This window comes from Lethenteron reissneri, chromosome 10, assembly GCF_015708825.2.
Source record: "Lethenteron reissneri isolate LAM-NWPU_2019-01 chromosome 10, ASM1570882v1, whole genome shotgun sequence".
In the NCBI taxonomy this organism is placed as follows: domain Eukaryota; kingdom Metazoa; phylum Chordata; class Hyperoartia; order Petromyzontiformes; family Petromyzontidae; genus Lethenteron; species Lethenteron reissneri.
In genome coordinates, this window is record NC_083788.1 from 8,273,406 (window position 1) to 8,287,141 (window position 13,736).

The 13,736-nt window shown below is 46.1% G+C and overlaps 1 protein-coding gene across 1 annotated transcript in view; it reads right to left on the reverse strand.

Annotated features, from left to right (window-relative positions):
* Nucleotides 1-12,928, reverse strand: part of LOC133340932 (fibrocystin-L-like) — a 54,810-nt gene extending 41,882 nt beyond the window's left edge. The window contains exons 1-8 of the mRNA XM_061549434.1: nt 12,842-12,928; nt 11,439-11,538; nt 8,512-8,635; nt 7,355-7,412; nt 4,562-4,650; nt 2,725-2,800; nt 1,501-1,580; nt 775-850 (exon numbers count right to left, since the gene is read on the reverse strand). Of these exons, the coding sequence (XP_061405418.1) occupies nt 775-850; nt 1,501-1,580; nt 2,725-2,800; nt 4,562-4,650; nt 7,355-7,412; nt 8,512-8,620 (488 nt within the window). The 5' untranslated portion in view covers nt 8,621-8,635; nt 11,439-11,538; nt 12,842-12,928. The remainder of the gene's footprint in view (nt 1-774; nt 851-1,500; nt 1,581-2,724; nt 2,801-4,561; nt 4,651-7,354; nt 7,413-8,511; nt 8,636-11,438; nt 11,539-12,841) is intronic.
* Nucleotides 12,929-13,736: the final 808 nt, after the last annotated feature.

A 13,736-nucleotide genomic window follows, 5' to 3' on the forward strand; every position in this document is an offset into this window, starting at 1 on the left:
AGCCAGTACTACAGAGTACGAATGAGACAGACGGTACAAACAAAACAGAGCAGAACTACGTTGACTTAAAGCTTTCGTGACTGCAGGAATTCATATTCTTTGGGTCTTTCGGTAAAGTCACGTGGTTGGTTCAAAGAAAATAACAAAAAACTACGACGTTTCGATCACAACACAAGCAATCGTCATCAGGATGAGTCATCAGACCCAAAGAACAGGACAACGTTGTTGGCAGTTCTAGAGTAGTAACCACAAGATCCACTTTTAATTCTCCCTGCCTTAACCGACCCATTATGGACTACCTCAGTGAGATGACGTATGGTGAAATAACCCCCACGACCCGATGGGTATGGAGAAGCCCTCGTCCTGTTAAATTCATAACTTTGACCTCTGGTATAACCAGTAGTGGCGCTAGGCATAAACACTAAGAGCTTAATATGTCCCAAGAGGCTCAAGAGCCACGGATTCATTCAAAAACAGGTATACACCAAATACCAGACCCTGGTTAACATTAAAGGCATTTTACATTAAACGGCAAATTAATGTATCTCATCTCCATATCGTCTGAAGCTCTCCCCCCCCCCTCAATATCAATTCAATACAAGTGCGGTGACACGCACAGCATGCTGGGATTTCTGGTTATGATTCGCCGTTGTGAGACGCACAATTTAAAAAAATTAATCCACACACGGTTTAAAAAATGTGTTTTCAAATATGCGCGCACAATTTGACTTTTACTCTTTGCCTGGAGTGATCGCTGCAATTTAAAGCGCTTACCTTGGGATGTCGCTCATTTTACTCCCCGCCACTAACAATGCCGTGGTGTTCGACTGAATGCAAGGTCGCACACAATCTGCGAACAAATGGGAAGTCCATTCCTCAGAGATACACTCAATGCAAAATACCCTCGATGCCGTAAATGTTGCCAAATTTTGCCAAATTGTATGAATTACTCCTCGAATATTGTTTAATTGGGAAAACCCACGGGGAAACATTGTCCCCTGCCTCCTGGCAAAAGAATGACGCCGTGTGCCGCACAGGGACAGCTGCCACTGGTGGATCCCTTAGGCGAGACTGCAGTGCGGGGCATTCAATTCAAACGGTTGAGCAGAGATCTGACGTTACGGCGCTCTGGGTTGCAAGGCATTTAAGCTTCTTTACAATTTCGGCCAAATCGCCCCTTTTCGTTCTCAACAGTATCTAACAGAGTAGAGCCTTGCCTATGAACATATGGCATTAGTTTGAGCATGCCTGACTGCTGATGAGACACCACCAAATGTCGAAACCGTTGCAGAGTTTGCTCGTGTTAAATCGATGTTGCTGGAAATAAAACCGCCACGTGGCCGATGGGACGTGTAAACAAAAACATCAAACATTTATTTATGAGCAAAGACAGATACGGGAAGGAGGTGAACCGTCTGCTTGTTTATTGTGTTCCTAAACAGTGCTTTTGTAGGCGACACCATTAAATGTCACATCCAGAACGAGGCCCTACTATCTGACCTATGGGAACTGCCATGTCCCCCTTCGAAGACTTGATGTATTGGGTGGTGTTCTCCATACAGCTGAAGGGATCGGGATAACTGAAAGTACAACAACAACAACATTTGTGAAATAAATGATTTGGTGACGCGGCTGCGTTTGCAGTGGTGCACAAGCACAATAACAACAACACAACGCAACACACGCGTCAATAACACTGCCGACTGTCAATATTTGGTTTCATTTAATGCAATGTTACTGACAAATCTGTTCAGTTCCTTTTTTATAGTTGGAAAGGAAATGCTTTCAAGTTACTTGAAAATGAATCCCGTGCACCCAGCGGTACAGCCAGAGTTTGGAAGCTGGGGCAGAGCAGCTTATAGGGTGCCCTACAACATACTATTAATAGTTTTACTATTTGTATTTGAGCAGGTAAGGCTCACTGAACTCTATAGCTATTTTTCAGAATATCATTGCAGCCAAATACTCTAAACGCACGTTTCTAAACGTGGAGGGAGAAACCGGAGGACCCGGAGAAAAGTCCACGCGACCACGGGGAGAGAGACATCCAATCTCCAAATATATAGCAGGCGTCAGGGTCAGGCTCGAACCCACGACCTCCTGCACACCAAGTGAGGTAGTTAACATCTCGCCCCTGCGGCACCCCAAGTGAATGGGTCCCCACACTGTACTTTCGTAATTGCACTGCGTTACAATAACATTAAACAAACTCACCTGGTGGTACTTCGTTGGCAGCAGTGGTGCACAAGCGCAAATAACCAATACAATGCGCAACACGTTCTTGAAAAACAAAAGACACTGTGGCCTTAAAAAGCAAATGTATATAATAGATGATGATTCAGGCAGTGGCTCATCTTCACAGTGATCTGGGGGGGGGGGGGGTCAGTGGTGGGGGAGGACCAGTTGGGGGGTGGTACCAGTGTGGGGGGGTAGGTTGTCTTGATTGGGGGAGGGGGGTACAATTGGATAGGGGACCAGTGGCTGGGGGGAGGGACCAATTTTGGGGGGGGAGGGGGCCAGTGCTCTTGATTGTGGTGGAGGCCGGTGCACCATATCAATGATTTTGAGAAGCACTGCCCTCGTGCGATCATGGCCGCCAACGTCACAGCAGCCTAAGATATTGAATAGTCAAACAAATAATGCAAACAGAGATCCAGTACAAGCGTCGTGACAAATGCTGCTGTGACACGCAAGCACGCAAAGCATTAGGTGACAGATGCTTACATCACGGTGTCAGTTGACGGAGAGCAGGAGTCGATTTTGTCTGGAATTAGCGCCCTGAGTTGTGTGTACACGCATCCTGTAAATAGACGACACAATTGACACAAAGGCAATGATGTATACCGTCCATTGATATTTCAGCCAGACAGTTTACATCTTGCATGGCAGCCACTCTGATACCTATTGCGCATTTTTCAATTCCTCCTGATCACGTGCCTTGAGTTCCACTGCCGTTATAACACGTAACAGGCACATTAACAGCAATAACACCGTATTCTATGGATTGAAAGAGGCACTCTTTCCCCTCTATTTTAAACCAAACGTTGGGGTGCAGCTTATAATCTGGCGAGCGTGTGTGTGACTTTTATTGACACCGGACACAATTTTGTGGTGAGTCTTACCTTCTGGAGCATCTTATAATCCGGGGAACACGGTAATACAAAGAGTGCAACCTTTTTGTCAATCTGCTCCTGGATGAAGGCCTTCCCACGCTGGGGCAGCCACGCGGATTACCCTTGACCATACTTCACCACACTGGTCCTAGTGGGTTTGTTGAAAGGTGGGTGTACCGGATCAGATGTCACTCGCCAATTATGGTAACCGTGAGCAGAAATCGAATTCTGTTCTGCAGGTTCTTAGCAAAGTCACCCCCCCCCCCATCCCAAGTCACCTCCCCCCACTCTCCCAAGTCACCCCCCCTCCCACCCACCTCGTGTTGCAGATTACCATCCTGGTTTCTGGTTTATCTTTAATTTTGCCTTCCCGTTTCGGTGAGAATACACGCGCGTGATTTTGCTGTCACACACTCCCTTGTACATCGATGGGTTTTTTTTCGTCCCCAGGTTCACGTACACGGGATTCTTGGAGATAAAGGGCGCGGCCCCGCAATTGCTCGCTCACTCCACTGCTGGCAGGAAAGGGCCTCCACTGGAGGGAACTTGAGATAGCCCCTCTTGAGGGTGTTTTTGGCCTACTCTTCCTCTTCCACGTTGGCCAGGTGTCCTGGAAGAGGTGGGAGTGCCCACACTTCACCCCAACAAGTCACTCTGGCGTACCAGTTTCAAATGCTGGGTGGACAGACGGGGAGGGATTTTAGAAATTTGCCTGTTGCTTAAAATGCCAGCCGGCTTTCAACCGTAGTTAGAAAGTTTAAATTAAAATAAAATGCACCCACTGCCTTCTGTATTGGAGAATTCTGGGCACTGGTGGAGTATGCCTGTAATCCAGCATTTCGGTGGCAGTCAGGGTTGGTGAATCACACAAAGTCGTGAAACTCCCTCCTTACCCGTGAACATCAACGTCACAGTATCTCCTGGTTTTCCAGGGTATGGGTATAACACTACAGCCAGTTGATCAATTTCCATATGTTCTATCTGTATATGTGTTTGAGTGTTACTCCCACCACCCCGTCTCGCATGTTGTGGGTTTTTTCTGGGCACTCCGGTTTCCTCCACATATACAAACACTCAAGAATGGAGTTGGCCCAACATCCCAACATAGGACCACAGGAGCTTGAGAAATAGTTTGACCTCAGTTCCGGCTGCCTTCCCCCCCACTTTCTCTGTGGGTTTCCCCGCACCAACTCGAAATCATTATCTCCCTCTGAGAGTGAACGAGCATTTTTATGTTTAGTTTGCTGTCCTTCCCCCGCACCTCCGATTAGCACGGGTTGGCTGCGCACAGTGCAAAAGAAGTTCAATATACTGTACATACATTCCGAATGGGAAAATTCTTGCAAAAATACGCAAAAAGATATATCGACATCGTGAAAAAAGGTACTACTGTGTGCTTCGTATACAACATACACAAACGTCTCCTACCTGACAAAGACGCGACTCACCTTTCATCACGGTGATAGTGTGTTGCTGGTTGGTGACGGGTTTGGTTAGTGGCGTTCCACAGAACCACTCGCAGGCCAACGCTTTGTCGCTGCAAACCCAAACAAGCCACACGAGTCACTGGAAGCAATTTCCGCGTGTCAATTATTCGCGAAATTGCTATCCGCAATTTTGGCTGGCCGCGAAATCGCATCTGGAACTCTACACGACTGCATCGAGAGAGAGATAGAAAGGAAGTGATGAGAGATAAAGTGATGAGAGAGAATTTCATGAGAGATAAAGTGATGAGAGAAAGTGATGAGAGATAAAGTGATGAGAGAGAATGTGATGAGAGAAAAAGTGATCAGATAATGTGATGAGATAAAGAAATTATATAGATGCGTAATTTTCATTTAAGGAATAGCTTATTTACGTATTTATTTAAGGCAATTCATAAAAAGATAGCTTTTTTCGTACGCCAATATCATTATCCACGAAATGTGTAATTCACGAACACCTCCAGAAGGTATCCCTCGCGAATAATGATGGAACCCTGCAGAGTGCAGAGTCTGGTGGAGCGACTCTGCTTTTCCACGTCCATGTGGTTGGGACGGGGTGGGGGGGGGGGGTAAAATTTGTCAAATGCGCGATGTAATGGTAAGCACACACTGAACCTGCAGGCCGGACGTTTTGTCCGTTCAATTTAATATCCAGTGTGGCTACTTCTGATCTGTTTCAATATGTTTGGCCAGTAAGTACTGAAAAATTCGCCTCTCGAAATGCAATGAGTTAATGGTCCCAGTTCTGTTTAAGTTTATTTTGAAGTACAGTGTGAGCTAAGAAGCTCATAAAAAAAATCACACACCGTTTCCATGACAGACATAATACATCGGAGAAAAATAAATTAACAATACAAACAAAAATGTAAGAAAACATAATTTCCAACGTAAATGTTTTTCTCTTAAAAGTTTTAGACTATTAAGGAATCAAATAAGTGCAAGATTAAGCATACAAATGCCAGTGGTAAAGCACACCGTTTCCCAAGAAACACTAAATTCACCAATGACAGCAAATAAACTCATCATGTAATCATTGGGATTTTCATTTAATTTGGCAAACTAAAATTTGGCAAAAAAAAATTTCAACGGGGAGGGTTTGCCGTGCTTGTTTATTTCACACTAAAGTTCTAATTTAGCAATCTTTGGAAGAACGTAATCAACCAGGCTATGCGTTAACTGTGTGCTAACCGACTCTATGTGTTGCATTGCATTTCACTTCCTAATTTGACGAAATTTGCTTTCTATCGTGCAACGCTCCGTGCATGTTTGTTTAGAAGTCCAGTGTCCAGCCCGTCCGTCCCCCTTATGTGCAGGAATTCCACACAACTCCCCATCTGCCCCCCCCCCCCATCTCTATTTAAGGCCTCGACACAGAGACGTTGTCTTTCTGTGTGCCTATGTGTGTCTCTCTCTCTGTTTGTCTCTCTCTGCTTGTGTGTCTGTCTGTGTGTCTCCGTGTCTATGTTTTGTCTCTCTCTCAAATTTAGGCATCTATGGAAGAACGTAATCAACCAGGTGGTGTGTTGACTGTTTTGTTGGCCGACTCTCTGTTTTGTATTGCATTATATTTCCAAGTTTACTATGTTTGTTTTCTCATTCATTTGTACCTGATGATGGTTGCTTGTGTTACAATCGAAACGTCGTATTCTATTATAATTTTATTTATTTATTTATTTCTACGTGAGTTTACCTAAATAACCAAATAGTCTGAGTATATATATGTGATTTCACTATCGTGAGATGAACGCCAATCGACTCGGCGTCGGTAGCAGTCGTTAGGCGGTCGTAGATACGAGCACTTACTGACTACACTGGTCAACACACTCTTTCTGGCATAAGGTATTCCCACGGTTTTAATGTAATTTTGGGGTGCTGATTCCAAATCTGGCATCAGTTTTTGTCTATCACATCAGGTTTTTGAGATATCAAATATTGCATTTTCAATAAAAACTGCAGAAGAAAAATATTAAATAAATGTGGATATCTACATAAAATGATATTATAAACACACTATCCTAAAAATACAGCACCATATTTTAACACTAAAGCAGTCACTGACTCGCAACAACTTGCAATCATAAGTGACGGAGTTAATTTCGGGTAAAATCAATGAAAATGGGGTATGCCGATAGCATAATAAGTATAACCCGTAAAAACAAAGTTTTTCACTATAAATCCTTTATATGCGTGGCAGCGAACTTAATATAAAGGATTTAAAAATATATTCGCCTGTGGAGGACGCGGGGATCGATCCCGCGACCTTTGGCATGGGAAGCGAGGGCGCTACCAACTGCGCTACTCCACCACGGCCTGTGGAGAGGTTACGCTGTGGGCTCTTACACTCTGACGTTCAGCCAAAGCCATGAATGCGTTCTATTTGAATATATGTAAAATAATTTTTTTTTGCTTAAAAAGTGTAAAATTTTGGGAATAATTGTCTGGCACAACGAGTCTGTGTGGAAAATGTCAGCTCGATTGGATCACGGGAAGTGGGTTAAAAAACGACCGAAAGATTTGCATGGTCCTAAGCAAGCAAGCACGCAAGCACGCAAACTTAATATAAAGGATTTAAAAATGAGATGTGATAGAGCAAATCTGAGATCAGATTTGGAATCAGCACCCTGAAATTAGTCTAAAACAGCTGCAAAAGTCCAGGCCAGAAAAAAAATTTTTTGTTGTTGACCAGTGTTATAAGAAAGGTCGTAAAAGCGGGGGGGGGGGGGGTCTCAAGTCGAGGCGTCGTAAGTCAGGGCTCACCTGTATATGACTGGAGGATACGAGGTGCTCTTTTTACACAGGGTCTCGCAATCGTTTGCTGGAAGAGAATAAGGGTTGTTTGGTTATTCACATGAGTCATTCAGGGTCAAGTCACGGTTTTGAGAAATCAGGCGAGACGATCAGCCGCCGACTGTCTCATAGTAATAATACCTTACATAACATTTCGATACTTTGCTAGGTTATTTAATTTAGTGTGTTCTTTCTCCCTCTAAGCCTTCGTACTCATTGACATGTAAATTTTGTCTCTAACCCCCTCCCTCTCTCTGCCTCCGCCCCCCTCTGTCTATTTAAGGCCACCCCACAGAGACGATCACCCCTCTCTGCTGTACCTGTGTTGCTCGATCTATGTATCTTGCTCGATCTATGTATCTTGGTGATATCTGTCTGCTTATATGTCTGTCTATAGTTTTCTGGTTAGATTTTATGTCGCTATTTCACTATACCTGATGATGATTGCTTGTGTTGCAATCGAAACGTCGTATGCTATTATTTAATTTATTATTTTATCTTTATACGTGACTTTACCGAAAAAAACAAAGAATAATTCCTGCAGTCACGAAAGCTCCAAAATTAAGAGTAATAATACCCTTTACAGTACTTACCAAGGAAAGCCTCGCTAAGTCTCAGGACTATTTTTCAGCAGGGTCCTGCATTGGGATGTTTGGTCAGTTCCATTCATGAGCGTTTGGCTTCATTTGAGATGAAACCAGAATTCCCGGAGAAAACCAAACCTCAGCATACGAGGGAATAACGAGGGAATGCAGTTCTGGTACAGATGGATTCACTCCACTGCTGGTTTACCATCACCTGGCCAGACAATTCGCTAAAACGCCCACAGTTATTCAAATATTTTTATCAGTGACGATCTAACCAAAAGTGCCTTCAGAACCTCCCATGATTTAAAGTCTCAAAAATACAAAGATTCCCCGTATAGCCTTGACAAACTGTTGGGACAAGTGCTGTAAAAAACTGGATACTTCCTGTATAGGGATTATCGGCGTTCGGCACTACCAATAGAGTACAATCAAGGTACGCGTGCCCATATCAATTATGTATGTGTGTGTTTTTTGCACACACCACCGCAGAATCGCGAGGACAAAATAAGGCAAGATGGATTGAAAGCACAGATCCCATACCTGTGAGTTTTGCATACACGATGCCTCTGGGGAGGCAGGAGACCAGCACCAGCAAGAGAAGGGACGTAAAGGCCACGAGGGTCTGGGATGTAGCTCCGGCCATCGACATACTTCGCCTTTTAATCTACAGGGAGAGACACACAATGACAACTGCATTCTTTATACTGGTAGGAACCACCTGGTTCCACCAGCCCACAGGGGATTATTGTGTCCGTCCATCCGTCGTGCATCCAAAAATGGGAGGGGAGGGGCTGGGTGGGGAGGGTGGGGCTGGGTGGGGGGTGGGAGGGATGGGGCTGGGTGGGGAGGGGCTGGTCACCCCGTGGTGCCCTTATAAAACTCAACGTTTAACCTACTCACGCCGGCTTGTACCCTCCCTTACAGTCGGCCATATTTGCGGAATACACCACGCCGCCGTTGACCCTGGCCATTGACCGAGCAACCCAACGTTCATACCAGCTCCCTCCGCAGGAATGTGTTATGCTGATAGAGGTATTGTGGGTGAAGGAGTGGCACACACAGACCAGTGTGGTGAATTACTATTTTCTGTGTGTCAGCGGAGATTATGATTGTCGCGATACGACGATATTACATTTAATGATATAACGATTATCGTGATGAACTGTTTCCCGTAACTATGGAATTGATTTGCACGCGTTTTACGTTTTTTTTACATCGTGTCTACGTGATGCATTTGTCGTGTCACTCAACACGAGCCTCCCGCGTGTGTTTCTTACTCTCTCGAACAGCCGAGTAGTCAACCGGCGTCTCCCAAGCTGCGGCCCAATCGAAGGGGCATAACGTGGAACATGTATCATCACTGCAAAGAATAATGAATGTCTCCCGTGCTGTGCCCGACAACTGTAAAAACAGAGTGCTTCAAAAAAAATGTTTTAACACTTCTGAGAAAGTTATAACAATACCACGAGTAGTGTGCCGCCTTCGGGCTCTGGAGACCACCTGGAGAAGATTCCGGGGCACGTGTTGACAATGATGGCGAACAAGTGGAGACTCTGACCTTCTGAAGCTGTTAACATTACATTTGTCATCAGGTTACAGTGTATATTATCCGTTCTTTTTCCATTAAAAACGATAGTCCCATATAAGTGTTAACATTTCGATTTAAAGCTTTCGTGACTGCAGGGATTAATCTTCTTGGTTCTTTCGGTAAAGTCACGTAGAAGGGAAATAATAAAATAATAAAAATAAAACATAATAAAATACAATTCTCACGACGTTTCGGCCACAACGCAAGTGTGATGCCGCCGCCACGAAGCCGTTCGGCAGGCACCAAATCCCCGACCTCGCCACCACCAAGCAACGGAGCCGACCCCGCGTCCCCCTCACCTCACCTCACATGAACACACCCGCACTCATTCCCCCCCCCCCCCCATAGAGCTCCGAGGGGAGGTCGCCTGGCCGACCGGTTTTTATCCGAGAGACCCTTATCGGGATTAATTCTCACGGTTTCCGGCGATCAGGGAATTGGATGACCTCCCCCGTGCTACGTGGCACCGCGGCGCTGCGGCCGGCCTTAATATGGTGTGGTCGCGGCGTGGGGCATTCGGCCACCGCGGTTGAGGCGCATTTCCCCCCACACACACCCCCACGAGTCGACGGGGCAAGCAGGGGAGGCACGGGACAGCACGAATAGCGGGATCACAGGGGCTGTTGCGCATAGTCATGGAGGGTTGGGATAATTGCGCTTGAGCGCGCAGGCCCCATTGTTAGGGAGGGTAAGGGGTTAATTAGGATGTACGCCGCCAACGTCGCTCACTGATTAGCATATCAACAGCGCCCGGCACCGCCGTGCGCGGGCTCGGGGTGCGCGAGCCGATTGTTCAGCGCAGCATCCCCTTTGAGGTAGGGAGGATAAATAGAGGGGCGCAGAGGGGAAATGGCTCTTCTCTCCAGGCCAGAGGACCACCCGCAGCTCCAGCCAGCGACCCGGACGTCCGTGCGACGCATCGAGGTGCGCTGTTAGCACAGGGAGCAGCGAACCACCGTGGGCATCAAACAGTGAGTGGGGAGGTGAAGTAGAATTCTAGCCGATAGATAGGGGATAGGTACAGGTTTAGTGGAATAGGCCAGCCTCGTCGACTCAAACTGATTTAACATCAATTCGCAGTTAGCAAATAATAAATCATTAATAGCGAAGCGTGGCCTCGCGTGATCTTGTTGAGCAGTGGGAACGTGTGGGTGCGCGTGTGTACACCGTGGTTCGCCACGTGAGTGAGCGCTGCGTAGAGCGGCGCACGAGTGGGTGTCGCTTGTGTGCAGGTGTGTGCGCTCGTAGTGTGGGGGGAAGGGGTCGGTGCGTCCGCAGGTCCCCGCTCCGTCTGTCGCCGCCGGGACTCGCGCAGTGTGAGGGCAGAGTCGTTCGCCCTCCGACCCCTGACCCCCGTTTAATAGAGCGTGATCCGTGGAGAGACAACGCAGCGTCTGCAGGTGAACGAGGGTGTGCGGCGAGCTATGCCTCTCACACGAGCTCGCGGAGGGACGGACCAGGGAGGGGAGCCGTCGGGCGATGAGCCCAGCGACGGCAGCAGCTGCTCGCAGAGCAGCGAGGGGTCGGCGCACGGCGGAGCCCCTGCCATAGGCACGGAGCAGGGAGGGACTTCGGGGACCAGCGGCCCCAACACAAGCAGCCGTCCTCAGGTGAAGAACAGGGCTGTCTTTCCGACAGCCCTGTTCTTCACCTGAGGATGGCTGCTGTCTTTCCGACAGCCCTGTTCTTCACCTGAGGACGGCTGCTTGCGTTGTGGCCGAAACGTCGTGAGAATTGTATTTTATTATGTTTTATTTTTATTATTTCCCTTCTACGTGACTTTACCGAAAAAACCAAGAAGAAGTGTTAACATGTTTTTGAAGCACCCTCTATATATATACACTTACAGTATATATACTTACAGTATATATACACTTACCGTATATACACTTGTCTCTTTGCAGAACTCAAGGGGTACCCTTTGGCTCCTGGTTCGTTACAGGTTGGCCACCGCTGCTCTGAGGCTGAACGTACACGTGCTGTGAATCGCACACGAAATAAATTACCCCTCCAAAAAAAACTCAACACATTCATCAAAACCACTATGGGCCTGAATATAAAAAATATAATATAGCAAGCAACGTTTCAGGCAATGGCCCTTCTTCAAAGCGTATACAATTAAGAATGATCATATCTACAAGTATTATCGTTATAAAACGTGCCACCAATTAATGTGGATATGTTTTATTTTACAAAGCACGACTGTAATTATTGGGCAATAGCTATTTCTTCTAGAATTTAAATTGCCTTTGTGAACTTTAATCACTGTCATATCACAGATATGTTGCCAGGGTTAAGGCATTAATTAATTAGACGAGCAATGGTCATTTCCAATTAAACTCTGTCCCAGTACACACGCCATCGTTGGCACGTGGTTAGAAACGTTGGCCGCACGCTGAGCAACACGGACGACGCGACTATCGTGGATCTTATATCGCACGACGTATCGTAATGTCGTGGTATCGCGATGAGCCGAGCAGACGGGCACTGTGTGTGTGGAGATGTGCAGCCCAAATGCTGCTGTGATAGCACTCTCTCTCTCTCTTGCGACACTGCTCCCCGACACACGGATCCTAGTGACCGCGAGATTAAAATCCCATCGCGGCAAAATCCCCACGCAACGTGTCGACATTTAACGTCACGTTGGAAAAGAGAAAAAAAATCCAACCGTGAAAACCCAGTCAATGATCTCGTGCACCGCATTGCTCCACTCGTTATATTTCTCCCATGAGCCTGTCACTGTTAACGAAATAAACTCAACATATTCCTCAACGATAACATTAAGTGGCCTCAAACACAAATATGTACATATAATGGGTGACACTTTGGACAGTGACCCTTCATCATAGCCCAGATACTGTATCGTGGATTCTCCAACATTCTATTTAGTAATTTTCGGTTTAAGCTCCGCAGTATTACGAATGTCTTAAGGTTTTATTGTTATTATTTGTGCTTACGCACCACTGAACACGCACCCGCGTCACCAAATAATCTGTAACCATTAAGGAAACTTCGATTTAAAGCTTTCGTGACTGCAGGGATTCATATTCTCGGTTCTTTCGGTAAAGTCACGTAGAAGGGAAATCATAAAATAATAAATAATAAAACATAAAAACATCATATTTTATGTTAATAAAAATAAAACATATTTTGTTTTATTTTAATTTTTTTATTTTCCCTTCTACGTAACTTTACCGAAAGAACCAAGAATATAATTGAGGAAACTTTACGATTTCTCTGCATCAAAAAATCCCCACAGATCCTCACGGAGAAATAACTTACCCGGTCTGTGTCTGTCGCTTTTGGGTGCTGGTTGGTGTGATGTCAAGAAACCCCAGGTCTCTGTATTAAAGGCAGCGCTATGACATACCTTCGAGGCAAATTTGGTGGCTTAAATATAGCCTGCCACCTGAGTCTGGACAAACAGACAAGTAACTGGAGTTTGGGGGAGGGGGTGATGGAGGCTATGCACACAGGAACATGTACGGAACGTCGCCACTCTGTGCCTTCTTGCGTTGTGAGGATGGTGGAAAAAGTGCACGTGTAACGAGATACACAGCGACAATGCCTATATTGTCCGTGAAAAAAAAGATAAACAAATGTGGTTCGAAAAGGAATTAACCCCAACTGTGACGATGCTCTCTGTTGCTTCGAGCGTAGAGGCAAATGTGCGGCCCTGCAAAATCTTGTTCATGCCACTGCCGGACGAAGGGCCTACTCACTAGAGGGAGTTCTGGATAGCCACTTAAGATGGTCTTTGGCCTACTTTTCCACGCTGGTCAGACGTCTTGGAAGAGGTGCCGATCGACTGTTGGTGTACCCATGAATACGGCTGGACTGATGGAGGTTTGGGGGATTTAAGAAACGGGGAAAAAACGATTTCAGCCGCCCCGTGAGATCGATCCGACGACCTCTGGAAACACCATTGTGCTTAAGGTGAAGCTGCGAGTCAATTTATTAAACATTTGATGAAAATAACGAATATGGAGCATTGCGTACAGTTGCACGATCATCATTCTGTGACACCGCATTAACAAGGGTGTCAGTGGCATGGCCCAAGAAAGCAAAGAGCGACAAACAATATTTATAATATAGGTGACATTTTGGCCAATGCCCGCCATTCATCATTGCACGGGCACTGTCTCGTGGATTATCCAACATTGCACATTATGTATTT